This window comes from Eschrichtius robustus, chromosome 7 (genome assembly GCF_028021215.1).
Source record: "Eschrichtius robustus isolate mEscRob2 chromosome 7, mEscRob2.pri, whole genome shotgun sequence".
Classification (NCBI taxonomy): domain Eukaryota; kingdom Metazoa; phylum Chordata; class Mammalia; order Artiodactyla; family Eschrichtiidae; genus Eschrichtius; species Eschrichtius robustus.
In genome coordinates, this window is record NC_090830.1 from 84164354 (window position 1) to 84189403 (window position 25050).

The 25050-nt window shown below is 53.7% G+C and overlaps 1 protein-coding gene across 2 annotated transcripts in view; it reads left to right on the forward strand.

Moving 5' to 3' along the window:
- TSPAN14 (tetraspanin 14) overlaps positions 1-16163 on the forward strand; it is a 55636-nt gene extending 39473 nt beyond the window's left edge. For both annotated transcript variants that reach the window (XM_068547994.1, XM_068547995.1), the window contains exons 3-9: positions 4331-4381; positions 6155-6301; positions 7837-8007; positions 10041-10166; positions 11469-11513; positions 13314-13433; positions 14546-16163. In XM_068547994.1, coding sequence (XP_068404095.1) covers positions 4331-4381; positions 6155-6301; positions 7837-8007; positions 10041-10166; positions 11469-11513; positions 13314-13433; positions 14546-14617 — 732 coding nt within the window. In that variant the 3' untranslated portion in view covers positions 14618-16163. The remainder of the gene's footprint in view (positions 1-4330; positions 4382-6154; positions 6302-7836; positions 8008-10040; positions 10167-11468; positions 11514-13313; positions 13434-14545) is intronic.
- The last annotated feature ends 8887 nt before the right edge of the window (positions 16164-25050 follow it).

The following is a 25050-nucleotide window of genomic DNA, read 5'->3' on the forward strand; positions in this document are numbered from 1 at the left end:
GCACTCAGGAAAGGGTGGTGCTACTTGCCCTGGTGACCACTGCAGAGTATGCACCTGATGGTCCAAGGCTGGCCTCCCTTTGGGCTTGGTGGGAGTTGGGCTCCATTCTTTGGGAAGGAATTTAATCAGGTCATAGAAGAGAGACAAAGGAGGTTACTCTGAGGCTGGAAGGCACCTGAACTGTCGCTCCCAGATGGTTGGCAGCCAGGAGGACAGCCCAGCTCCATAGACCATCTGTCCCAGGGAGGTCCAGGGAAGGGGCTCCACGGGGAGCCAGGCGAAGCTGGCCAGAGTCCTGGCTCATTCAGGGGGCTGTCGTGTGAGCTCCCAGACAGGTCACTTCCCATGTTTGGTTCTCCCTCAGTCTCCTTGTTTCTAAAGCAACTGTTGGTCCCTGAAGGTCCTGCCTTGGACCACTGTTCACTGAACCCATGATCTGACATGGGTCCCTGCCCCCCCGGTTCCTGTCTTTCTGGTGCGAAGTTAACTTTAGTTCTTCCTGTAAAACAGAATGGAGAAAAAACACAAGCTCTCATTCTTAGAGCCCCGTTGTTGTGAGAGAAGGAGAACTGGGTTGCGGTGGTAGGGAGCTGGTGTCTCAAGCTGACCGTATTCGGTGAAGGGTTTCCGAGGGGCAGACCTTCCTCACTGTCCCTCATGGCACTGGGTGGTGGGTGGGTTGTCATGGAAAGTGGTTAGGCAGCCCTGAACAAAATAGGAAACATCTCTGCCCTCGGAGGGCTTAAGTCGGGGGGAGGCACAGTAGACAGACGACAGCTCATGTGGTCTAGGATATGTGCCATGAAGAAGATCTAGCAGAGAAGGAGATCAGGAGTGATGGATGGGGAGCAGTCCACATAGCATGGCAAAGGGAGATGTGTTTGAGGAGGAGAAATTTGAAGAGACCTGAATGGAATGAGGGAGGAAGCCAGGAAGGGATATGGAGGAGGAACATTCTAGGCTGAGGGATCTAGTCAAGGCTCTGAGGCAGGGATGAGTTTGGTGAGTTCAAGAAACAGTAACAGTACCAGGGTGGCCCAGAGAAGGGGATTGGGACCGGGGAGCCGGGTCGGAGATGGTGTTGGAGATGCACGCCATAGCGTGGCTGCCCACGTTCTTGTGGTCTACGGCAAGGAGTTTGAATTTTATTCTAAGTGTGAAAGGAAGTCATCGGAGCATTTTGAAGAGGGGAGTGATCTAGACATATTTTTAAAAGATTGTTCTAGTTGCTTGGGGACCTGTGGGGAGACGGTGGGGAGGCCCCTGCAGGGATGAAGCATGGACACGTGGGAGCAGAGAGGGTATGCTATGTATTTTGAAGGTAGGACTAACAGAGGGGTCCTGATAGGTTGAATGTGGAGTTGGAGGGAGAGAGCTGTCAAGCCTGAGGTCTAGGTTTTCTGTCTTAAACGAGTAGATTGTCAGTGGTGCCATTTAGTGAGAAGGGGAGAGGTGGGGAGGAGCTGCTCCGGGGTTGGGAGGCCACGGCTCCATTCGGGGGCACGTGAAGATTGAAATGTTACTAGTCATATTCAGTGGACAAGTCAAGTAGACGTTGGGGTGTTTGACTCGGGAGCAGCTATGGCTGGAGGTTAGGATTTGTGAGTCAGCCATGTTAGTTATGAGATCATCTAGAGGGCTCAGGGGAGGGCAGGGGTCCAAGACTGAGCAGTGAGGTTCTCCAGCATTTAGAGGGCTCTGAAAGACGAGGACAAACCCACAAAGGAGACTGAGAAGGAACGACAGGGAGGGTGGAAGACAATTGTGTGTGTACACTTGGTGTCCCCAAAGCTGAGTGCCTCAGTGACAGAGGGAATGACCAGCTGTGTTGGGTGAGATCAGGTAAGCTGAGGCAAAAGACTTGACCCCCCACCCCCACCCCCGCTTGGTAAGAGGGAAGTGAGTCATTGGAGACCTTGAGGAGCGGTGGGGAGAGAGGCCTGCGGGGATTCGGCAGATAGTGACTGGTCACCTTCAGGCTTGCTTACCGTGCAGTGTCAGACACTCGGGAAGGGAAGGGAAGTGGTCGTGTACCCCATCAAGGAAAACGAAGCCCTCTTCATCAACTGGGTAATCCAATGGGAGGATGGAAAAGTGGGAAATCAGCACAACGTGGTGGAAAGGACCACGTGTTGGCTCCATAGAGCCTAAGTTCCGGCAGCAGGGGGATCTTTGCCCACGTGGCACAGTGCTGTCTCCAGTGCTTGAGATGGTGCCTGGCACTTACTCAATGCCTGTTGAATGAATGAGTGAGTGAGTAAATGAATGAGCTAAACAGAGACTTGGGATCTGGGCCTTCTCACTTACTGCTTGGGATTGTTACTGAACTGGACTTGGGTTCGCTCGCCCGACTTGCAGCAAAGCCAGTCCTTTTGCTACCAGGTTGTGGTGAAGGGAAGTACAAGGTTTATCGCAGAGTGCCCAGCAAGGAGAACGGGCAGCTCGTGCTCAAAAGACCCAAACTCCCCGATGGCTTTCAGGCAAGGGTTTTTAAAGGAAACGTTAAGGGTGAGAGTCGCAGGGTATATGATTAACTTGCGGACTTTCTTCTGCTTGGTTAGTGGTGATGTAACAGGGAGATGGTTTGGGAATCTGAATCATCTGCCTTCTGGTTCCAGCCAGTCTGGGGTCCACGTACCTCTTCATGTAGGCGGGTAATCACCATCCTCCACAGGGTTGGGGGTGGTAGTCTTAGTTTCTGCAGAACAGCTCAAAGATAGCGTCGTATTGTTATCTAAATCCCTTCTGGAGGAACCAGGAGTCCTGTGACTCTGTTCTAATCAGTAGCTGCTTGAGTCTGCTCTTTGGAATGGGGGGAGAGGGGGAGGGGGGACCAACAAGAAGCAGCGGGCACAGAGGGGCTCGTACCCAAGAAGGCCCCGCAGGGTCCTGCTCGGTTTCAGTCCCCCTTTTTCTTTGATATTCCTCAATCTTGAGGGAAACAGGGGCGGGACGAGAAAGGGAATAAAGTTGTGGATAGAGAGATTAATCATCAACTTGTCAGGGAACTCTGTTTCAGAGGAACTCTGTTTCAGGGGGACTCGGTTTCAGAGTTTTGGTCCTGGCCCTCTCGGCTCGCGTGCTGCTTTGTTAGGTGGGGGGATCAGGTCTTGGCAGGACTCCTTCACTTGGGGTCCACAGACTGCTGTGGGAACCAGCAGTAAGGAGTCTGAGAACCCTCTGAAATTCCCTCCAAAATATTGGGCATGTGCACATTTTCTGAAAGTGGCCTGTGACCCAGAGGAGGTTGGGAACCCCGGGGCTTTCTCTGAAGGCCCTTCTTCCGAGTCCAGCCTCCTAGGGCTTGCAGTGAAGTAGACAGGAGTATCCTAAAGCTGGAGAATACACTTGCAGTCAGAGAACCTTGCCCTGTTGTTTACCGTGAGGTCCTGATAAATGGCAACAAAATGCCAGCAGAGTATAAAGCAGTTAAGCAGAAAAATAGGGGGCTGCTTAATTTGTAGAGGCCACGTGGTGTTTGTTTTCTATGGAACGATCCTCCCTGGTGTAGGAGTCTGCGGAGTGTATTTGGGGGTCCCTTTTTGTCATGGGGCACGTGAGGCACCTTAGCCCCGGTGGGTTCCTGTGGGTAGGAGGTCAGGTTTGGGGGGCACTGCTTTTCTGGGGTGAGTACTTGGCTTGGTGCAGGCTTCTTTTAATTCGGTAGCATAACCAGGCATTTCCTGAGCACAGGCATGCCCTGCAGTGCAGAGTGTAGGTACCACGGTGAGGAGCCTGAGCCCGGCCAGCAGATGGCCTGGGCGGCTGCTTGTCTGTGCTTGGAGTCTGTCTCCGGGGCTGGAGGCCCGAAGCGGGCGGCACAGGGGGTGCTCTGTCCCCATGCAGGGCTTCACCTGCACTGGGAGCCCGTGAAGGCTCCTGGGGCAGCCATCATAAAGGGTGATGTCTTCTTACACACCAGATAGTGCATTGAAATGAGTAGGGGGCTTGTGGAATGGGGAAGAAATGGGGCGTGGCCTGATGTCTCTAACTCCATAGTCTCTCCTGGACAGAGTCTGCTCCGAGATCTTTGTCTCTGCTCTCCAGAGCATGGGGCCAGCTGGGGTTGAAGGAATTTGTCCTAATGGTCAGGGAAGATAGGTGTGGGTTATCTGAAGAGCCTCACCGTCCTATTGTTCTGGTGTAGAGTCCCTGTCATCTGCAGGGGCCAAGGGGGCCGCCTTGCCCTTGCTCTGCCCAGCCTGGACACGAGCCAGGAACACCCCCTGACTAGCAGTGTGGTCCCTCCTCTGAGAAGCATGTGCGTGGAGCTGGTTTCTGACCTAACTTTCTCTCTCTCTCTCTCTCTCTTCCCCCTGCACCGGCTCAGTTGGCTGGAGTTGTCTTCCTCGGTGTCGGACTATGGGCGTGGAGCGAAAAGGTAGGTGTGACTGTCACTAGGACCCTGAGCATCAGTCCGCCAGGTTTGTTCAGCTTTAAATGTCCCTTCCTCCAAACTCCTCCCTGACGAGTCTCTCCTGTGCAGGGTAATGGTTTGTAGTCATTAATCTTTACAGAGCTGGCTCTTGGAAGTCACTGAACTTACGATGAAAACTCCTGGGGTCCTGCTGCTGGCCCTGCTTCCCTGTGGTAGGGTCGCTGCTAGAGGTCAGGGTTGGGCTGGTTGGGATTTTGAGCCCTGTGAGTGTGGGGAGCCCTCTCTCCTGTTCCCAGAAGCCCTGAGTCACCCTGGGGCATGTCTCCAGCTGTGTCCAGGGCAGGCCTGGGGCTACCTTCTGGAATGAACCCTGTCTGTGCCTCTGGGAGCCAGCAGGACCCTGAACACAGTTGTGTTGATTCCTGAAGCTCTTGTTCTCATTCACGGGAAGGACCCCTGAGTCAGGGATCAGGGCTCTGGGATGTGCCCCCTGGGCGCCCTGTAGGCACCTTTGAATCTCCTTGCCCAACCTGTGGAGGAGAGGGGAGGAGAGAAGACCAGTCTCTTACTGTCCGGAAGGACAAGGGGCAGATGGAACTCCAAGGAGGGGACTAGACCAGGTGTGGGCAGGGTGGAGCTTTGGTGCCACATTTTGCTCTGCAGGTAGGTGGGCGCTGGGGAAGTCGAGAGACCAGGCTGGAAACAGTGGGAGCTAAAGCTTCCTCTTGAGTCTCAGGCCCAGGGCCCTCTGTTCCTTCAGTGGAATCTCTTTCTGCTTTCAGGAGGAGGAGACAGGAGCGCTTAGGTCTGTGGGCTTTCTTGCCATGGCCTTAGGAACTGGATAAGGTCTGCCTTTGGGTTTGGGCCCCTTTAAGAGCTTGTAGAGCAATGTCACTTTGCCCTAGTGACCAAGAAACTGGTGCAAACCATGACTCGTAGTGCCACCGTGTGACCGCCTCTGGAACAGCGGCATCTCAGCCAACGGATCCCTGAGCCTAGGCCTGGCTACCCTGGCTCCCTGATTCTAGCTGGGTGCCTGGTCTGGCTGCTCTTTTCTCTGTCCTCCTTTGAATCCTGTAGAACTGCTCTGTCCATTTCAGTTGCCATTAGCCAGATGTGACTAATTATATCTAAATTAATTAAAATGAAATACAAATTAAAATTCAGTTCTTTAGTTCCACCAGGCCACATTTCAAGTGCTCGAGAGCACATGTGACCAGTGGCTAGCATTGTGAACAGTGCAGGTGTAGAACATCTGCATCATCACAAAAAGTTAGTGGATGGAGCAGCCTTCGCCTGTCCTTGGCGGGTGTGCTGTTCACACGCGTGTTCATGTTGAAGCTGTTTTCATCTCAGGATAGTGGGGTGCTCCATGAATTGAATGCAAAGTCAGCCACCAGATGGCCAGAGGCCAGGGCCCTGGGGTGCCTTGACCACGGACCACAGGGCCCCTCAGGGCCTCTTCCACCCCAGGCCTGGCGTCAGTACCCTGCAGGCTACAAAAGAAGTGTGGGGTCTGCCTGGGAGGCGGTCACAGCCTAGATGGAGACCGGGAACGGGAGAGCGGCTGGGGGCTGACGTAGGCAAAGATCTACTGGGCAGAGGGGCCTCTAAGGGGGCAGGTGGGGAGGGGCCGTGCCATGCCGCGGCTTTTAATGACAAGACTGAGACTTGGAAGGCAGGTTCCTGTCCTCATTTCGGTCCGGACACAGCCCCCCAGGGCACCCTCGACTCTCTTTGAAGCTGATGTTACCCTGCTATCTCTGCCTCTTTCAGGGGGTGCTGTCCGACCTCACCAAAGTGACCCGGATGCATGGCATTGACCCTGTGGTTCTGGTGCTGATGGTGGGCGTGGTGATGTTCACGCTGGGTTTCGCTGGCTGTGTGGGGGCCCTGCGGGAGAACATCTGCCTGCTCAACTTTGTGAGTGGCCCCAGACACGTGGGGGGGAGGAGGTGGGGAGGTAGGGGTATGGGCTCTGCCGGGCAGGCCTGGCCCTTATCTGGGGGGTGGGTAGCAGCTCTTACGAGCCTCCCCCAGGATCTGGCAGTCGGGGGAGGAGGCAGCCCTTGGTGCCCTGCTGCCCAACGAAAGGTAAGATTTCAGGGAACAGTCAGATGAACCAGATCCTCATCTCTGGAGAGGTTGGGCCCCTCTGGATTTTAGCTCCTGGTGGGCAGAGTCGGCTGCTCCCTGGCCTGCTCTCCTCCCCTTCCCTTGCCTTTCATCTCCCTTCAGAAGTTCCAGTTGTTTGTTTGCTACTCACCTTTGCCCTTCCTGGCTAAGATCAAAAGATGTCAATGATGTTAGGAAGTCTTTTCCCTCCAGGGTGTGTGAATCTGTTGGATGTGCAGTGCAGAATCCTTAATTTCCTGGCAGAACTTCGAGTTACTAAGGGTTTAGTTTTATACTTAGGTACACATTCATTTTGAAATGCATTCAGCTAAAATTAAATAGCACCTGGTGGGGAAAACACATAATTGTGTTTTGCACTATGTTTTTTGTTGAATTTATTAGATCAAGCCTTTTTTTCTGGGCTTCATTTAAAAAGCAAAACACGTGGGCTTTTTCTCATTTTTTTTTTTTCTCTTAAAGATTATGTTTGGTTACCTTGCTTCTCTATGAATGGAGATTACATTCTGGAGGGCCTTATGTGTGTGTATCTTTGTACACGTGCATGTCTTATTTTGAGATATTGCTGGTTGTTGCATAGCTGCTTAGTGTGCTGAATGGCCAGTGATAACGGCTGTGATAACTTGAGCTCTACAGGCTGGAGCCCCGCCTTGATGGGAGGGGGTGTGGACCTGTGACTGCAGTGGCCTTTACAGAATTCCACCACTATTGTGGCCAGGGACAGCTGTGCTTCTGCAGAGGTGTTTATGCAGTTGACTCTCATATACACACATACAGAGTAGGTACTGATAACGTTAGCAACTCCAGAGTTGTAATAGAGCCCTGCCAGGGAACTCAGATGTCCTGTATCTAAAGTATGTAACCTGAGTGAACCTCAGCTTCCTTATCCCTAAAGTAGGAGTAACAGATTTCTAGCAACTGGGATGGTTGTATGTGCGAGGAAAGTGGTCAGATGGTGTGTCTGGGGCACAGTCTCTGCCCTAAAGGAGCTGATACCTGGTGGGGTAGGATAGCCATTCATTCCCGTGATGGAGTTTCCTTGGAGTGGGGGCTACTTCATAGGAGACGGTTGGTACGTTGTCTTGGAGCTTTCTCATACTTTCACTCATCTGACTCTTACCAACAATGCAGCAGCGTGAGTAGGGGTGAGTTGCCCGGAGTACCCAGCTAATGACGTGGGATTCCCTAGACTCCAACGCGGGTCTCTTGGGTGCCGAGCCCGTGCTCTTCGCAGCAGGCAGAGGTTCTGGGTCGGACAAGGACGCGCGTCTGGCTGGGAGGCCAGAGGTGTGGTGACTCCTGCTCCCGCGCTTGTCCCCCTGCAGTTCTGCAGTGCCATCGTGCTCATCTTCTTCCTGGAGCTGGCCGTGGCCGTGCTGGCCTTCCTGTTCCAGGACTGGGTGAGGGACCGGTTCCGGGAGTTCTTCGAGAGCAACATCAGATCCTACCGGGATGACATTGACCTGCAGAACCTCATCGACTCCCTTCAGAAAGCTGTAAGCACCACCTTCTCCCTGATAGAGCCTGGCTTTCCTGGCTTCAGTCTGTGCGCATGGCTCGGGGGCCAGGCTGGTGGGGAACACTGGGCCTTCCCCCCCTCAGCTCTGCCCACAGCCGGGAGGCCAGGGGAGGTGCTACCCCCCGACTCTGGTCAGGTTAGCTTTGTCTGCTTGTGGTTGCTGGCGGGCCAGGCTTGCTCTCAGGGTGCCCTCCCCCATTTGCTTTGGTCAGGCAGTCCAGCTGCACCCAGGGCCACCCTACCCTCTCCCCCCGCAGGGCCCGGATCTCTCCAGCCCTGGCCACGCAGGCGGCTGCAGTCTCCTAGGTGCTGTGTGTGCTGAGGGGTAGAGCTGGGCGCGTGACTCCCCGTCTGAGGCTATTCTTGTCCCCTTCCTCCTCGGGACCTTTTCCCCTTCCTGTTTGGGAGGGCAGAGCTGCCTGGAGGAAGGTTCTTCAGATGGAGAGGAATGTGACCTCCCTGGACTCTGTTCCCGGGGGTTTGTCTAAGCAGTCCCAGGCTGTGGCCTTTTCTCTGTCAGGCCTTCGTCCCCCTTGTGTGTGGCTGTACCTGGAGGCTGGGACCACTGCTGTCCCCCGTCCCTGCCACCCCTCCCGCCCCCTCTGCCCCTCCCCCCCCTCCCCCCCCCCCCCCCCCGGCTCTGGGAGAAACCCGCTCCCCACCATGCCAGCCTGTGCAAGGTTGTTGTTTGATCTGTGCTCTGCCAGAAAACCTAGCTTCCTCAGGAGCTTTTTATATGGAACCCTTTTGTTCGGAGGAGAAAATAGAAGAGCATTAAAAATAAATATGATCTGTTCTCCTTATTAACCAGAACTTGTTTATCCCTTATTTCATGTATTGTAGGATCCCGCAAAACCCATTTATGTGATCAGAGATCCTTCCTGTGTTGTTAGATCCTTCCTCTGTTGTTGTTAGATCTCTTCCGTGTTCGTCTGCGAAAGTCCCCATCCCACCCTCTTCTGACACCACTGCCTCCTGTGCCTTTTCCTTTTCTGTTCAAGGCTGCCATTCTCTCTTCACTTCCACATAACCTTGGGCTTGCTGGTGTCAAGGATGCCAGGGTGGTTCCTCTCTGCACTGGCCTTAAAGACATTGTAGTTTTCTCCACTGCCTTCCTCTCCTTTTAAAAAATACCTTTCCTTAGAGATAGTAAATGATGGAGCTTCCTCATGGTAAATATCAGGTAGTCGTTAGAGCACCTGGAACCACGGAGGACGGGGGCAGGGGAGGCGGGATTTTTACCTTGGAAATGAAAGTGAAGCCAAAATCCTGGTTGTGGGCCATATGGCTGTGATTACGGCCATAACCGTGACAGCTGTAAGGGCAAGTGTGAAAACAACATCTGCTCTCGGATTGGGACGCCACTGACGTCACAGTGCTGCTTTCACTGTGTTTGGTTTTACGATTTTTTATACAAATGGGGTTTTTCTTTGCTGCTTCACCAGATAGTGGGGGGTTCTGGGAAGGGAGGGCGGAGACCCCAGGTCAGGGGCAGAGCTTTGATTGCGTTACCTTTCACCCCAGTCGTAACTCTCCTTGGGAGTAGACTTCAGCAGCTGTTTTCCTGTAAAGAGGCACAAAAGGTGACTGGGGCCAGCTTGGACCTTTCTTGGGGAGGAAGGCACACTGCCCACAGAGAGGTGTTCTCTCGGGGGGCAGTAGAGGACCATATCAGAAGGAGAGTGAGAAGCCCGCTCTCCTGGGTTGGGGGTCAATTGGGGAGGAAGGGAAAGTTCCAGGGTGAGGAGGGAGTGGAGCTGGCTCCAAGGGCGCTGCCGAGCCAGCCTGGTGTGTTGGGCCCAGACGGGACCTGGACACAGTTTCCTTCTTAAAGGGCCACTCGGGTCACCTCGCTCACGTCTCTGATGGGAGGTCCGTGGGGCGGGCTTCAATTTCTCTGTGTGATACACAGAGGTGCACTGAACCCCGTGTCCCTAAGACAGACGCCCTATGCCGGGCAACGACAGCCCTGGCTCAGAGCCCCGACAGTTCTCGGCTTTATGATTGCAGAACCAGTGCTGTGGGGCATATGGCCCTGAAGACTGGGACCTCAACGTCTACTTCAACTGCAGTGGCGCCAGCTACAGCCGCGAGAAGTGTGGGGTGCCCTTCTCCTGCTGTGTGCCCGACCCCGCGGTGAGTCTGCCCGAGCATGGACGGTCCCTCTGGAGCGGAGCAGATCCTGCCTCCCTGAGGGCTCTGGCTTCTTCTCTTCTGTGGATGGATTGAGTGCCCGGCTCCCCCTCCACTCGCCTCAGGGCTCTTGCAGCTCTGAAATCCTATACCTATAAATTCCATGAGTGTTTTTGCATGGCCCACCCTGGCTCTGGTGTGCTGGGTGAAGCAGGCAAAAAACAGTGGTCCCCCTCCCGTGAGGGGCTCTCACTCAGGGGCGCCTGGACAAGATGCTGTGAATATAATGAGCCCTGGTCTCCTTTCTCTGGAGAAAACAAACGCTCAGTCCTCAGAACCCCGGGGCAGTGGGGTACATCGCCATCTGGGGGTGGTGCAGAATTCTTTCACTGTTCTTTCTTCTTCACCTGTCTTCATCCCCAGTCCACAGACCACATCCTTGGGTTCCAGAAACTGAGCTCTTGGGTGCCCCCCCCCCATTTTTTTGGCCACGCTGCATGGCTTATGGGATCTTAGTTCCCTGACCAGGGATTGAACCTGGCGCCACAGCAGTGAAAGCGCCGAGTCCTAACCAGTGGACTGTCAGGGAATTCCCTTGGGTGCCCTTGAAGGAGCACTGAATGTTTGCCCAAACCTAGCCTGAGTAGAAGGGAGCCCCTACGGCCGTCAGTACCATCACACTGCCTGGTGCTGGGCCACGGGGCTCTGGGCGGGTTCCCCAGCCCGGGAGGGGCTCAGGTCTGCAGAGGCTGCACAGCGGTGTCTGACATCTCCACCGTGACGGTGAAATCTTTAGCAAGTGTAGCTTTTCCCTTCTAGCTCAGGGATTGGCAGACTACGACCCCTGCACCAGATCTGGCCTGCTGTCTGTTTTTGGATGACTTGTGAGCCATGAATGGTTTCAGCCGTTTTTAAGTGGTTGAAAATAAATCAAAAGAAGGATAATATTTTGTGACACGTGAAAATCATGAAATTCAAACTTCAGTGTCCATAAATAAAGTTTTATTGAAATACAGCCGTACCTGTTCATTTACATATTGTCAATGGCCGCATTCATGCTACAACAGCAGAGTTGAATAGTAGCTACGTAGGTGGGTTTGAAATATTTACTATCTCACCCTTCACACAAAAAGTTTGCCAACCTCTGTCCTAGCATGGAGGGTTAGTTGGCAGCATGATGGAAGGTCATGAGCTGTAATGGAATTGGTGCAGGTGTTTGCTGATGTTTGGTTGTGACTTTTCTAGAGCTTTCTACCACCGGCTTCTGGAGCACAAAAATGACTAATCTTTCTGCTTTTCTTACAGCAAAAAGTTGTGAACACACAATGTGGCTATGATGTCAGGACTCAGGTGAGAGCCCCCATGCATATGACTTTGAATTCTTCAGGTTTATTCTCTAGGGTCCAACTTCCTGATTTAGCACAAGTGCAAATTGGAGTGGGAAAGCCAGGGGAGACTAAGCTCAGAGGTGCCACGTAAGCTGGGAACCAGGCGAGCGGGAGCACACGGCCACGCACACGCCTTCCCTGAGCCGCTGGCAAGACAAGATTCATGGGAACAGTAATGGGTGTGATTTCAAGCTCTGTGAACCACAGTCACAAAATCTAGCAGTTGCTACATTAGTGGAAAGAAGATGGATGAAAGTTTGGGGGAGCAAAGACGACATGTTTAAGAGGCCCTTGGAGTCCCAGGAGGTGTCTGTTATGTAGGGGTTCAGGATGGAGTTGCAGGAGGCACATGGCTTGGTCCAGCTGCCATTATGGGGGCCATGCTGACAGGGAGGGAGACAGGCTCAGGGCAGGAGCAGAGCTCAGTCCTCTAAGGGCTTCCTCAGGCCGCAGGGAGTGTGCGCTTGGAAGTGAAGAGGCGAGGGCCCACCCCAGTCCTTGCTCTGGTGGCCTCTGGTGATGTGAATGACAGCTGTTCTGAAGGAGAGGGATCTCGGAGAAACTGCAGACACCCCGCTGTTGGCCGTGGACACTAGGGATGTGACCCTCCAGTCTGGGAAACCTCAACTCCCTCTGCAGTGAGCTCCGCTTCATAGCGATGGGCCTATGTCAGCATCAGCTTCTTTAGTGACCGATTTCCTCGCCACTTGTATCAGTTGCTAGGGCTGCTGTAACAAAGTACCCAGGCCGTGTGGTTAAAATAACAGAGATTTAATTTTCTCATAGTTCTGGAGGTTAGAAGTCTGAGGTCAAGGTGTCAGCAGTGTTGGTCCCTTCTGAGGCCCCTCTCCTTGGCTTGGATGGTGCCTCCTCCTCCCTGTGTCCTCACATGGGCTTCCCTCTGTGTCTGTCTGTGTCCTAATCTCTTCTCACGAGGACACCAGTCATATTGGATTAGGGCCAACTCCAATGACCTCATTGTAATTTATTTACCTCTTTAAACAGCCTCTCTCCAAATACAGTCACATTCTGAGGTCTTGGGGGTTAAGACTTCAACGTAGGAGTTTTAGGGGGACATAATTCAGCCCCTAACACTGCTAACGAATGAATGTTCCATCAGTGTTTCATGGGTGAGGCTGATAGGGGAGGGGGGCCGGGGCCGACTGCTTTGTTCGGGGGGGTGGGTGGGGACACGGTGTCTGCCGAGGCCACGCCCCTGTGTGCTGCCTGAGCCTTCACTAGGGTCGGCTTCAGCCTGCTCCTGCTGGCTCTGCTTCTTGGAGCCAGGCTCACCTGGGCTCGGGGGCACACTCTGAGAAGCCATTGTCCCTTCCTTCTCCTGACTCAGAAGACGCTGAACCCTCTTTCCCCAGCTTCTCTCTTTAAGGCACATTTTCCTTCCCCAAGCCCTCATCCCCCTCCCCTTTCTCCAGACATGGGCTGCGGAGGTGTGTTGAAAAAGTTGACCTTGAAATCTTTGGAGGCCTTAAGAGAAAGGGGTTAAAGATCACAGCCAGGGAGCCTTTGCTTAGACAGGTTATAAAACGCGAACTGCCCGGGGAGGGGCAGAGACCGAGGCAAATAGACGTGTTTCTCCTGGAGAGTTCTGTCTGTCCGTCTGTCCTCGGCACCAGCCTCCCAGATCCCTCATTCCCCCCCGAGCTTTGAGTTTTGCTCTGCCCCTGGCGGGAGCCCTCTGGGAATCCAGGGTGGGGACGGCCTGCATGTCTTGGACTCAGGCCGCTGTCCTGTTTCCCTGCAGCTGAAGAGCAAATGGGACGAGTCCATCTTCACGAAAGGCTGCATCCAGGCGCTGGAGGGGTGGCTCCCACGGAACATCTACATCGTGGCCGGCGTCTTCATTGCCATCTCACTGCTGCAGGTTTGCCCCCGCTGCCCGTCGTGGCTTCCTCTCCCCTTGTGGCCGCACCTGTTCCCTTGAGCCAGATTTTACACTCTGGGAAAGATGCTGGTGGCCGAGGGCGCGTGAGGCCCGGGGTGAGTAGGCTGGTTAGTGCCTCCCGGGAGAAGAACTGATGGGAGGAAGTCAAGAATTCAGTGAATCAGAAAAACCAGGAGTTTTTTCCAGTGTTGCCCAGGGCTGGGAGGAGAAGCCGGCAGCCCCCCAGGCAGCCTCGGAGGCAGCTGAGGCTGCTTCTCTGTGGAAAACCCACCATTTAGAAAATGTTCGGCTCTGACCTTGACTTGAAGAGGGTGACTGGGGTGGACTCAGGGTCACCAGCCATCCACGCACCTTTTTCCTCCTTCACTCAGTGGTTGACTGATCTCAAAGGAAGGCCGAGAGACAGAAGCATCTGGAAAAGGAAAGAAAAAAATTTACTTGCAAAGCAGGCAAGGATCTCTTACTTCAGAAGGCCTGGCCCATCTGAGATACCAACCACAAGAATGATTTAAAGTGGGGGTGAGGGGAGCAGAATTCCTCAGGTCACCAAGTTCACATTAGTCTGTTCCTGCTAGGAAGACATCAGCCTTCCCACATGATTATCCTGGTCACTGAGGTCGGGGTGTAGCTTCAGACATCAGCAAATCAGGGACAGTCTTGTTTTTATGGTGGAATCCAGGTTTACGGGAAACATTCGAGATTTGGTATTTGGGGAATCAGAACCAGTCAGGGTGACCCTGTCATCTTCCGGTTCACCCCGGGTACAAAGCGAGTCGTGGCCTGTGGTATGGGATATGCGTGGTCATTTTGCAGGCAGGGCGGAGCGTCCGTTTTGCTTCTGTGGTGCCTGCTGTTTGCCCGTTCTAGGCTTTAGGGAAGGTCCCACTGTTTTTTACACAGCAGAGCAGACCCCGGGCTCATTTGTTTTGACTGTGGGTTGGTCTTGTTTGGCCACGTGCCCAGTTGCTGCTCTCTGTCCTCAGCCTCTGCGGGTGGGTGTGGAGGTGATGGGCAGCGCGGGGTACCCTGCCCCACCTCACCCTCTGGGCCCCGATGCTGACGGCTGCTGCCTCTGCCGGCTTTGTTGTCAGATATTTGGCATCTTCCTGGCGAGGACCCTGATCTCGGACATTGAGGCAGTGAAGGCAGGCCACCACTTCTGAGGAGCCAGAGGTGGGCGAGCAGAGCTGAGCCACGCCGTGGAGGCCGAAGCCCTTCACCGCCATCAACTTCACGTCCAGAGGGAGAGAAACGGACGCACCCAGCCCGAGCCAGCACCCCGCCTTCAGCATCCGCGTGACATGATCTCTCTGTTTCTGCTTGCTGGTGCTGGAGGCCAAGGGGCCCCCTCTCACCTGCACGGACTTGTGACCAGTAGCCCCGCTGGGGTCTGCCTGGAGTCAGAGGACATGTCTTTAAGTGGGGGAGGTGGCTCTGAGGGACAGACGGCTCTGGTGGCAGCACCCTGGCCTCCTCACCGCTCATGTCATTGGTGCTGGCCTAGGCGGCAGCCACACCTTCTATGGCCCTCTGAGTGCCAGGGGGGCCCGCAGTGTCTGCACAGGTCGGGGTGTTGGCAGGATCCTCGGCCATGTCAAGTGAAGTAAGCCTGAGCCAGTGCGTGGGCTGGTGCCACGGGAGTGCCTCGTCCATTGTCCCCCGGCGTCCAGGGCGGAACTATCTCCAGCCTCAACAGCATTATGCCCTGAGGGCACGAGGGGGCAGTGGGCACGGCTCTCCTCCGGAGTCAGCTCTCCTTTTCCTGAAGTGTGTAAATAGTTTATTTATAGGGCAAGAATGTTCTCACACCACGTCTTCATTTCCTCTGGCATTCTCCTCTCAACAGCCTTATGCGGCGTCTGGGACTGACGCCATCCTTTTCAGTTCCCCTGAGTGTCTCACGAACCAACTCCAGCAGCTTCTCCGTATCACCCCTAGTAACCCAGCTGCACATACATGCTCCCCCTTCGTCTGTGCACCCGCAACATGCATACCCCCACTCCCCTCCCCACTTGGCCTCACTGTCTTCTGGTCTTGGTGCTACTGAAACTGTTACCCGGAACTTGAATCCTGACCCTCCCCCACTGCAAGGCCAGGGAGCCCCAGCCAGAGATGGCCAGCTAGACACCTTTGGCCAGGGCTCCTCTCCAGGCCACATGCTAAGGGCCGGCTGGCCGGCCTGGCGTTCGCCTCTCCCTGGAAAGAGAAGCCCCGTAGCCAGGCCCCTGGGCCGAGCCACGGACCCCAGCCTGCAGCTGCGTAGAGGCTCAGACGTTTCGTTGCTCACTTTCATGGTGACCTTCCACCCCCTGACGACGGGGATATCTGTGGTCACCGTGTCCACCCTTCCTGTCAGGGCTATTGGGGGCTTGCTGTTGGAAATGAAGTCTGTCTTATGTACTGAATCACCCCCCAGGCGTAGCTGGGGCGTTTGTGCATCTTTGGCTGGGCTACACTCTAACGCCTCTCTGGATCTTGTACCAGTTCTGTCCTCATCGTTCAGGGATGGAGTGCTACCTTCACATACTTGCCGAAGTGTACATGCTAATGTGGTATTTACTGGTGGGTGTTTGTTGATGATGTTGGTTTTGTTTAGTTTTTTTACAATTTTCTCTGTAGACTAGGGGAAGAAGAATGCTTGTGTTTTTAGGAAGTGTGATGCTTTTCTTTGACTGCCAAACTCTTTTATGGAATATATCTTTATATTAATGCTGTTGTTTTGATTGTTTTTGTTTTGGGTCATATCAAGATGGCATTAAGCATCTCAGTGGTAAACTCGGCTGCCGAGGGAAACAGTGGGATCGGGTGTGGGTAGGCATGACGGGAAGGTAGGTGGTTGGCACAATCTGAAATAAATTTCATCGGGTGATTTTTTTAGATTCTGTGTGCCACTTTCAATGATTCTTTGTGTGGAGGTTACACCTGGAACAAGCTGGCTTGTGGCTTAGTTATGCCCAGCTGGAAGCACAAGGTAGAACTTTGACTCCATAGGCCCGGAGGAAATGTTATTTTAGGTTATAACTGTATAGCCCCAGGCAGCAGGGTCCAAGCAAAAGAGCTTGGGGACACTGGGTTGGAATTTGGGCACTGCCACTGCATGAGCTGTGTGTCTTGGATCTGCTGGCCCATCTGTGGAGGAGGTTCGTGGCAGTGCCAGGTACATCTGACCCAGGCTGCCCTGGGGGAGTCAGTGGCCCCAGGCCCTCACCGCTGGTGTGTGGGCACCAACAGCTCCTGCTGTCCCATCTGTTCACGTGGACCTGGTGGCTGGAGCCCTTGCAAGTGTCTTCACAGGTCACAACCCAGTTCAGGGTGAAGTCTAGCTGTGACTTTTTCACAGTTTGGGTTTGTTTTCCAATTAGTTTACGAAACTTGCTGGCTGCTTTCAGCCATCTCATCTGACTCTGAGTTGGATGAGAACAGAAAAGTGCAGGGTAAGGGGTGCTCACGTGGCATCTCCAGCGCCCTGGGCTCCCTCCACGGAGCCACAGTGCAGCCCTCCCAGTCACTCCCTGCCCAGCCTACCCTGAGTCTCCAGCCACTCCCTGTCCTCTCAGACCGAGACAGGCCAGCCTGTGCCTCTGCACTTCCCCTCCTGGCCCCCCATACACTCTCGCTTTGAAGTTTCAGGGTCTTTGCTTATCCTTCCTGTGACCCTCCTGCCCACCTCCTCCTGGGGCTCCTGCACTGTTATCTTTCCCACCTGCTGTCCTCACCCCATCCCACGTTTCCCCATCCCAGAAAGCTTGCCTTGGCCCTCTTGCCCTCTTACCAGCCCACGCCCCACCACTGCTTTCCTTCCCAGGCGTCTGCTCGTCCAGGCTCTGTCCCCCTCCCACCACCACCCAGTACTCTCCTCACTTGACTGAAAGCCACACAGCCCAATCACCGGCCTCCGTGCCTCTCTTGGCCTCTGCAGCACCTGACGCTCTGGACCACCCCATCCTCAAAGTCCTCTGCTGCAGCCAGGGCTCTCAGGTCTCCTCTTCCGCCCATCCTTGTCCCACCTTCAGCTGCACCTGCCAGGGCTCACCTGTCTCCTGGGGCTCCCCTGCCCCCAAGGCAGGGCTGTGAGCCGGGCAGGAAAGCCATCTGTGCCGGTGCATGAGACTGCGCTGGTCTTCTCCACGGGAATAACAATAAAAATTAATGGATCCAGAACTTCCTGGAACGTAGGAAGTACACAGAGTACCTAACAGTTCAAAACTCATTGTCACCAGAAGAGCTCGGGGAAGCCATTTTTATGCTCAAAACATGAGGTTAAGTTGCTGGTCAAGGATTTGGAAGAGCTGGGTTGAAACTCTGGGAGCCTTGCCCCTGAACCTGCACCTGCAACTAAAATAGGAGGTTCGTGCCTGCCAGCTTCTGATTGTGAACCTCTGCTTGGTGCCTGCTGAGCAAAACCAGCACCAAGGGCACGACTGAGAAGCATCAGTGTCCTGAGGATGATCCAGTTACTGGGCTCTGAGGCACGTTGACAAGCAGCTGGAGAAAGAGTGCGGATCCCCATCTGTATACCTGAATTTGGGTGCCTGGTTTGGTTTGGGGGGCCTTTGGGAGAGCATGATGTCATCCCCAAGGAGCTCAGCCCCACCCTGTGCTGGAGGCCCTGCCTCTGAGCAGCAGCAAGCTCACTTCCTTGCGTGGCCAGAGCTGCCGTCCACCCAGCAAGCCTGCTGGGCGGTGAGGAATCGGGCATAGCTTTCTCTTCAGGAGATACTACTTGGGGGCTGCCACTGGGGCAGTCATGGGCGTGCCTGTGAGTGTAGGCCACTGCAATCTTAGGGACCCCGGGGGAGAGCTCCCCAGAAGAGGAGGCTGGGTGAGAGGCCAGCAGAGGAGGGAGGGACTCAGTCTCGGCAGTAGGGACCACCTGATCGCTTCCTGGCCGGCAAGCTCAGAGTGTGGACTGCAGAGGCACAGAGAAAGGGGAGGGGCTGTTGCTGTGGTCCCAGCGCCCAGGGCGTCCTCCTGCCCAGGTGTCAGGAGCTCAGCCCTGTCACCTTGCGGTCCAATGCCCTCAGCTGTCCCCGGTGAGTGTGGTGGCTGTATGACTTGCATGGGTGGGCGCTTTCTAGCTCTAGGGTCATGTGAGGTGTCTGGCCACAGGGTTTGTAGGATATCGGCCCCAAACTGTGGTAACCTGTCCCCAGGGATGAATCTTGGTACAGGTGCTTGCACGTGCTTGTCTGTCATCCAAGAGAATGCCTCCCAGCCTTCCAGGGCAGACTGGGCCTCCTGCAGTACCTTTCTCCTTCATCTGGGTGCTCTCTCCAAAAATCCAGAGAATTATACAACTTCAGGTCCTTTTTAGCTCCTTGTAAACTCAGTAAGACCTGGCTTTTCCTCCTCAAAGACTACAGTAAAGGTAGATTCATTCTCAAAATGTTTTTGGGGTCTCCAGGACACCTCAGGAAAACCTGACGTGGGCACTATAGAATGGCAATGGCAGTATAACTTTGGGAGGGAGAAAGTTAAGGCTACATTCAAATGGATACTGTTCTGGTGTACTTACCAATTTTAGAGACTCCAGGTTTGTAAAAGGAGGAAGTCTGTATGCCTTATAAAGGTCTGGAAGAGTTATTTCTTCACTCTGCTTTCTTCCCATGCTCTGCATCTTGTACGTCAGCAGGGGCTTCAAAACCATGGCTTAATAACTACCAAACTAAATTATCCCCTTGGACTGTAATTTTATTACCTCAAACAGCTTTTAAACTAATCTGTTTTTTTCAGTATAAGTAGAAGCAATCCAAGCATAGAGTGTAAAAAGTATGTGTCCTGTTTTCCAGAGGCATCCACTATTAAGTGCCCTCCTAGGAAACGTCCATGCATATTCAAATGAGAATTTTCCACCCAAATGAGAATCGTGTTTTACAATGAGTTTTACTCGGTGTATCTCAGAAATATTTCTCTGTGGCCGCATACGCATCCACAGTGTGTTTTCACAGTCCGCTGCAGGACCGCCATGAGTGAATGAACCTTGCTCTGGAACGGGGATTATGTTTACAGTCACAGGTAACAGAAAACCCAATTGAAACTGGCCTAAACAATGAAGGGAGGCTTTTGGCTCCTGAACCTGGAAAGTCCAGAGGTGGGGTGACTTTAAGGGTTTGATCCGAGTGACTCAGTGATGCCAGCGCCGAGGATCCGGTTTCCTTTCCCCTGTCTGCTCTGCCTGTCACAGTGTTCCCATCACCCAAGGCAGAGGGAGGCAAGACCCCACCACGGACCACCTTGAGCCTCTGGTGAGGATGGCATGGTGGTCCCATTGAGGGAAGCCCCCCCCCGCCCCAGCCCCCTGTGCTTGTCCATCCCGCTGAAACCACGTGGTGGGGAAACCAGGCTCCTATGGGAGGAGATGGACATGGGGAAGGCTGCCAACCACCCCCCATTAACTCCTGTGGGTGGACGTTTCAGTTACGGGGTGTTTTGCTCTTACAAGGGCTTATGAGAACCCCACGGTATTTTGTTATTAGAATTACTTCCTAGAAGGTTTTATAAGAAAAACATGTTTTTAAACAAGTTCTCCAGGGAGGTGGGCTGGCTTCATAATGAGCGGCTACTCGGGGCTGGTGTGTGTGAGGGCGGCCTGAGCACCAGGGATGTACGGGCTGTTTCTGGGCCAAGAGGGGTAGTTGGGAGGGAGGCGGTGACGTCTCCTCCAGTAGCCTGTGGCCCGCAACAGCACAGCTTCCATAGGGAGGCTCAGCAAGGTGGCCCTGCAGTCCGCCTTTGCCTTCGGAGATAGCTGGTCGTGTGGGAGAGCAGTGGTTTGGGTGGCATCCCTGTGTACGGATGAGGACATGCCCTGGAGATCCAGTGCCACCCCGAGGTTGCCAGGGAGGGAGCCGCAGAGCCCGGCAGACAAGCCTGCGATGGGGCTTTGGGGTCCAGATGGCCCACTGCCTGCTTGCTGGAGAAGGGCAACACGCTCTGGTGGGCTCTGCCTGCCCACGTGGCCACTTCCCCAGACAGGCAGCTACGTGCCAGAGGCAAAACTAGACAGTGAACCCAGGGTAAGTGGGGAAGGGAGAAGAGGGGGTCGTGGCCCTGTGGGGCTGCATTCCCAGGGGGACCGGGTGGGGTTGCGGTGTATCTGTTTCTTCTGTAGCACCAGGCATACTGCTTTGGATTAAGGATTAAGGCCTGTGCTGCAGTGGGAAGAGCACTGAGCCTGAGTTTGAGCTGGGACTCGGAAACAAACAAAAATCACGCGCACACACACACGCAAACCCGAAACACCTTAGTGCCTCAATTTTTTCATCTGTCAAGTGGAGGTCATTTTATTTCTTTACTTCACAAAGTTTCTGGCAGCATTTGATGAGTTCGTGTAGATGAGAGCTTGGTAAACTTGGCAGGTGTTATCGACTCCGCAGCCACTACTACTCACTAGCCTTGTGGCCTGTAGCAAGTTACTTAACCTCTTTGAGTCTTTTTTTTTGTAAAATTGGGATTAAAAACACCCCAACACAGGGTTGTTTCAAGGATTAAATGAGATGAGGTGGGTAAAGCGTTTTGACATAGGTCTAGATTACTTAGTAGGTGCCCCCCAGAATTACTGCTAATGCAATTATTGAAGAAATTTTACCTGTAACTACCAGTCCTCACCAGGCTTAGCTGGCTGGGTTATGTGAAATACAGCTCAAGTTCCCAGCCAGACTGAAATGAAAAGACCCACTTCCCTGTCCTTTCAGGAACAAGGCTTAGATCTGTGGGGAGCTCAGCAGGCATCTGGAGTCCAAGGTCTGTTTGTTTGCTTTCTGTGTCATGGGGGTGGGGAGAGGGGAGAAGGGGTTTCTTCTTGCCTGGGGTGTGGATCCTGCCAGAAATCAACACAGCCTAAGAAGTCGTTCCTGGAGCCCCCAGAGGAAGCAGAGTGGTCCCCACCTGTCAAGGGGGCCAGGCCATCTGCAGAGGCCGCCCGAGGGAGCCAGCAGAGGGCCACAGCCTGCCTTCAAGGGCTCCAGGAGGGATGATCTGGGGGAGAACAGGGGTTAGAGGAGCTTGGACGGGAAAGAAGAAAGGGCCAGAATAGATGCTCTGAAACCAGCAGGATGACATGTTTGGACAGGATGGGGAGGGTCTTGGCTGGGGAGACCCCATCTGGTCCCACTCATGGTAAGGACAACAGAGGCTCAGGGAAGTGCTGGGACCCACCCGAGGCCTCAGAGTGAGGGGCTGAGTCCAGGAGGTGGTCCGTGCATCTCCCACCTCTGACAGGTGAGGGTGTGCATCCCCGAAGCAGGGCAGCCTCAGCAGGACTGGAAGAGTGTGAGTGTGAGTGTGTGTGTGTGTGTGTGTGTGTGTGTGTGTGTGTGTAAGACATGTGCATGGAGCCCTGCTGTGCTAGCCCAGGCCCCCAGGAGAAAATCTTTGTGTCTAAGACCATGTGGGTTTTATTCAGAGCCCCGAGGTCAGGAAGGCAGCCAGTAAATACTGCCTCAGTCGCAACTCTGTCCTAAGGCAACGTTAGCCCAGCAGTCTCACCTGCATGCTCCGCCTCGTGGCTGCACCTTCTGGGCCACGTCATCCCCTCTGTCCTCGCCCTCACTACCCAGCCATTTCAGCCTCGCTGTGCCTTTGCAGGGTGCCCTGGGTTGCAGGCCGTTTGTAGGTGATTCTTTGGGCCCAAGCAGTCATTCTCTGTCAGCTGGGGGTGGGGGAGAGGGTTGTGGGTTTTTTTAGCGTTAGATTTGTTCTTGTTTCGTTCTATTTTTAAAAATCAGCACAGCTGTGGTCCCATATGTGGAGAATTGGTCTCTGGGAGGGACTGAGCACCCTGTCCCTGAAGGTGTGCAAACCCAGGCTGGATGCCTCCTGTTGGGGGTGATATGGATGGGGCTGGGGTGGGGAGTTGTGCTGCGTGGCGAATCTTCCCATCCCTGAGAGGGGCAGTGGTCCTTCCTGTGCCCTTGGTTAGAGATCATTTTTAAAAAACAACAACAACAAAACCCGACATCACTCATCTAAATGTTACATATGCATATGTCAAAGATTTTATATAACTCATTAATTAAGTGACGGAACTGGTAAGATTAACAACCAGTTCAAAGGAGAAATCGCAGTAGACTGTAAATCTATATGGAGTAAAGGAATGTTGAGGCTTTGTTTGTTTGCTTGTTTTTTATAAATTTATTTATGTTATTTATTATTTTCGTCTGCGTTGGGTCTTCGTTGCTGCACGCGGGCTTTCTCCAGCTGCGGCGAGCGGGGGCTCCTCTTCTTTGTGGTGTGCGGGCTTCTCATTGCAGTGGCTTCTCTTGTTGCGGAGCACGGGCTCTGAAGCACAGGCTTCAGTAGTTGTGGTGCATGGGCTTAGCTGCTCCGCGGCATGTGGGATCTTCCCGGACCAGGGTTCGAACCCTTGTTCCCTGCATTGGCAGGCGGATTCTTAACCACTGCGCCACCCGGGAAGCCCTAGACTGGCTTTTTTTTTTTTCAGAGGGAAAGGGTCAATGGGACCTCGTTCAAATACACAATATGCACCTCCATAGACAAGAAGTATTTTGCATTAATTCCACAACTTAGCTGTAAAACAGCTCAAAGGCAACTGGAAGGCTGTGCTCTAAACCATGCAGTTTTCCACTGGAGACACCCATGCTTTCTTGCTTATTCCAAATTTCCTTCTACCTCTTGTCTATCTGGCAGAGTTCACTTTATTATTTTTTTTAAGAGATCTTTATTGGAGTATAATTGCTTCACAATACTGTGTTAGTTTCTGCCTGGCAGAGTTCACTTTTAAAAATAGGACCCAGGCAGGGAATCTAAAGGAGCCAACTTCTCACTGTGAAAAGTGAATCCCAGGGGTTAGGGTGTCTCCTCCGTAAGGGTCAGCCACTGTGAGAGGTTTCCCGGGGGCACTGGCTGCCCTCTCCGTAGGGGCTGGGTGGCTCAGGTGGTCTGCTGCCCAGAGAGCCCAATGTCTGCAAAGCCGCTTTAGACCCATGTCCCCGTCCGCTCCTGCAGACACGTTGAACTTGTCTTCTGTTCCTCCAACCCTAAATCCCAACCACACCCGGCCTGCTCCTCCCCGTCTCACCCATCTCAGCTGAGGGGACCACCATCCACCCAGGGGCCAAATCCAGGAGTGTGGGTATCACCTGGGCTCTGAGGATGAAATCGGCTCCTCCACAGTCAACAAAACGTCTGGTCACCTCTTCTAAAGGTTAAACCTCTCATGTGCATTCGAATAACTGCATTTTGAAGTGAGCTTACCTCCCCTCTCTGCAGATCTCAAAACCATTCTTGGAAGCTGCAGGGGCTGGGGGTCTTTGTAGGATTCTCATATAAAAATGAATCTGTAATGATGTTCTAAGAAACTAGGGTGTGCGGCCCAGCCCCCAGCTGGTGAACTCCCCTCCTTCCTCCCTGCAACACAATTCTTACACCCGGCAAAGGTGCATTTAAAGTTTTCGATTGTGGCTTATTTTTTTTTTTTCCTACACCCCCCCTCCCACTTCCTCCACCCCAAGGCTGTACCAGGATAGATGTCAGCCACTGGCCTTGGAGCCAGCAATACAGGTGAGGCTGGAATGGGCTCATCTAGGACCCACATTTGTTCCTGCTGTTCCAAGTATCTGCTACTGAAGTGCGACAGTCAGACAGCCTCATAAAAAACCTACTGTGGGCAACACTGCTGGGCAGGGGGGGTGGTATTTTTGACACGAGGGGAAACTGGACTTGCCTGGTGCCACACAGCTGGTGAGGGGCAGAGCTGGGTTTACAGCCCAGGATATCTACTCCAAGGACTGTTCTCTCTCCCTCTGAGGATACTCACTCCAAAGACACAATCAGTGAGCACAGAAGCGGGCAGGTGTGGGGGGGGACATGCACTGAGGTGGCACAGTGTGAAGGCAGCACAGTGCTAGTGAGAGAGCCAGGAACCTGGGACTGTTTCCTCTGTAAAGTGGGGACAGTGATTCTTACACTGCAGCTTGGTTAAGAGTGCAGTGGTTCTCAATGTGCGGCTCCCTGGACCGGCAGCCACCGTGTCACCTGGGAACTTGTTAAACATGCAAATTCTGTGGTCCCACTCCGGGCCCGTGGAATCAAAAACTCGGGAAGGGAGCTCAGCAATCTCTGTTTGAACCAGCCCTTTGATGATCTGAATGCAAGCTCAAGTTAGAGGACCATTGCATTAGAGTCAGGATAGACTAACCATTATAGCAAATGTCCCCTAAACTTTGATGGCTTTGAAAAATAAATCTTTTTTGCTTACATCACAGTCTCCGGTGGAAGGCTGAGGGGCTGGGTTGGCAAACACTCTGCGCAGTCTTTCAGGGACCCAGACTCCCTCCATTTTGTGACTCCACCCTCTGATAGGTCTTTGAAGTCTCTAGTCTAGTCATCTGGTGGCTGGGGAAGAGGGTGAAGATGCCGGGAGGGAGAATCTTAGGAAAGAGGCCTGGATGGCTTGCACATCACTTGTGCTCACGTTCTAGTGGCCAGAACTCAGAAGCCACGTCACACTACCAGGGCTGGAAAAGGTCTCGCTGTGTGTCCAGGAAGAAGAGGCGAGGCCAGGTATCGGAGGACACCAGGGGTCTGTGCCCCGAGATCCGCAGCTTAGGGAAGTGAGGACTGGGGCTGGAGTTCC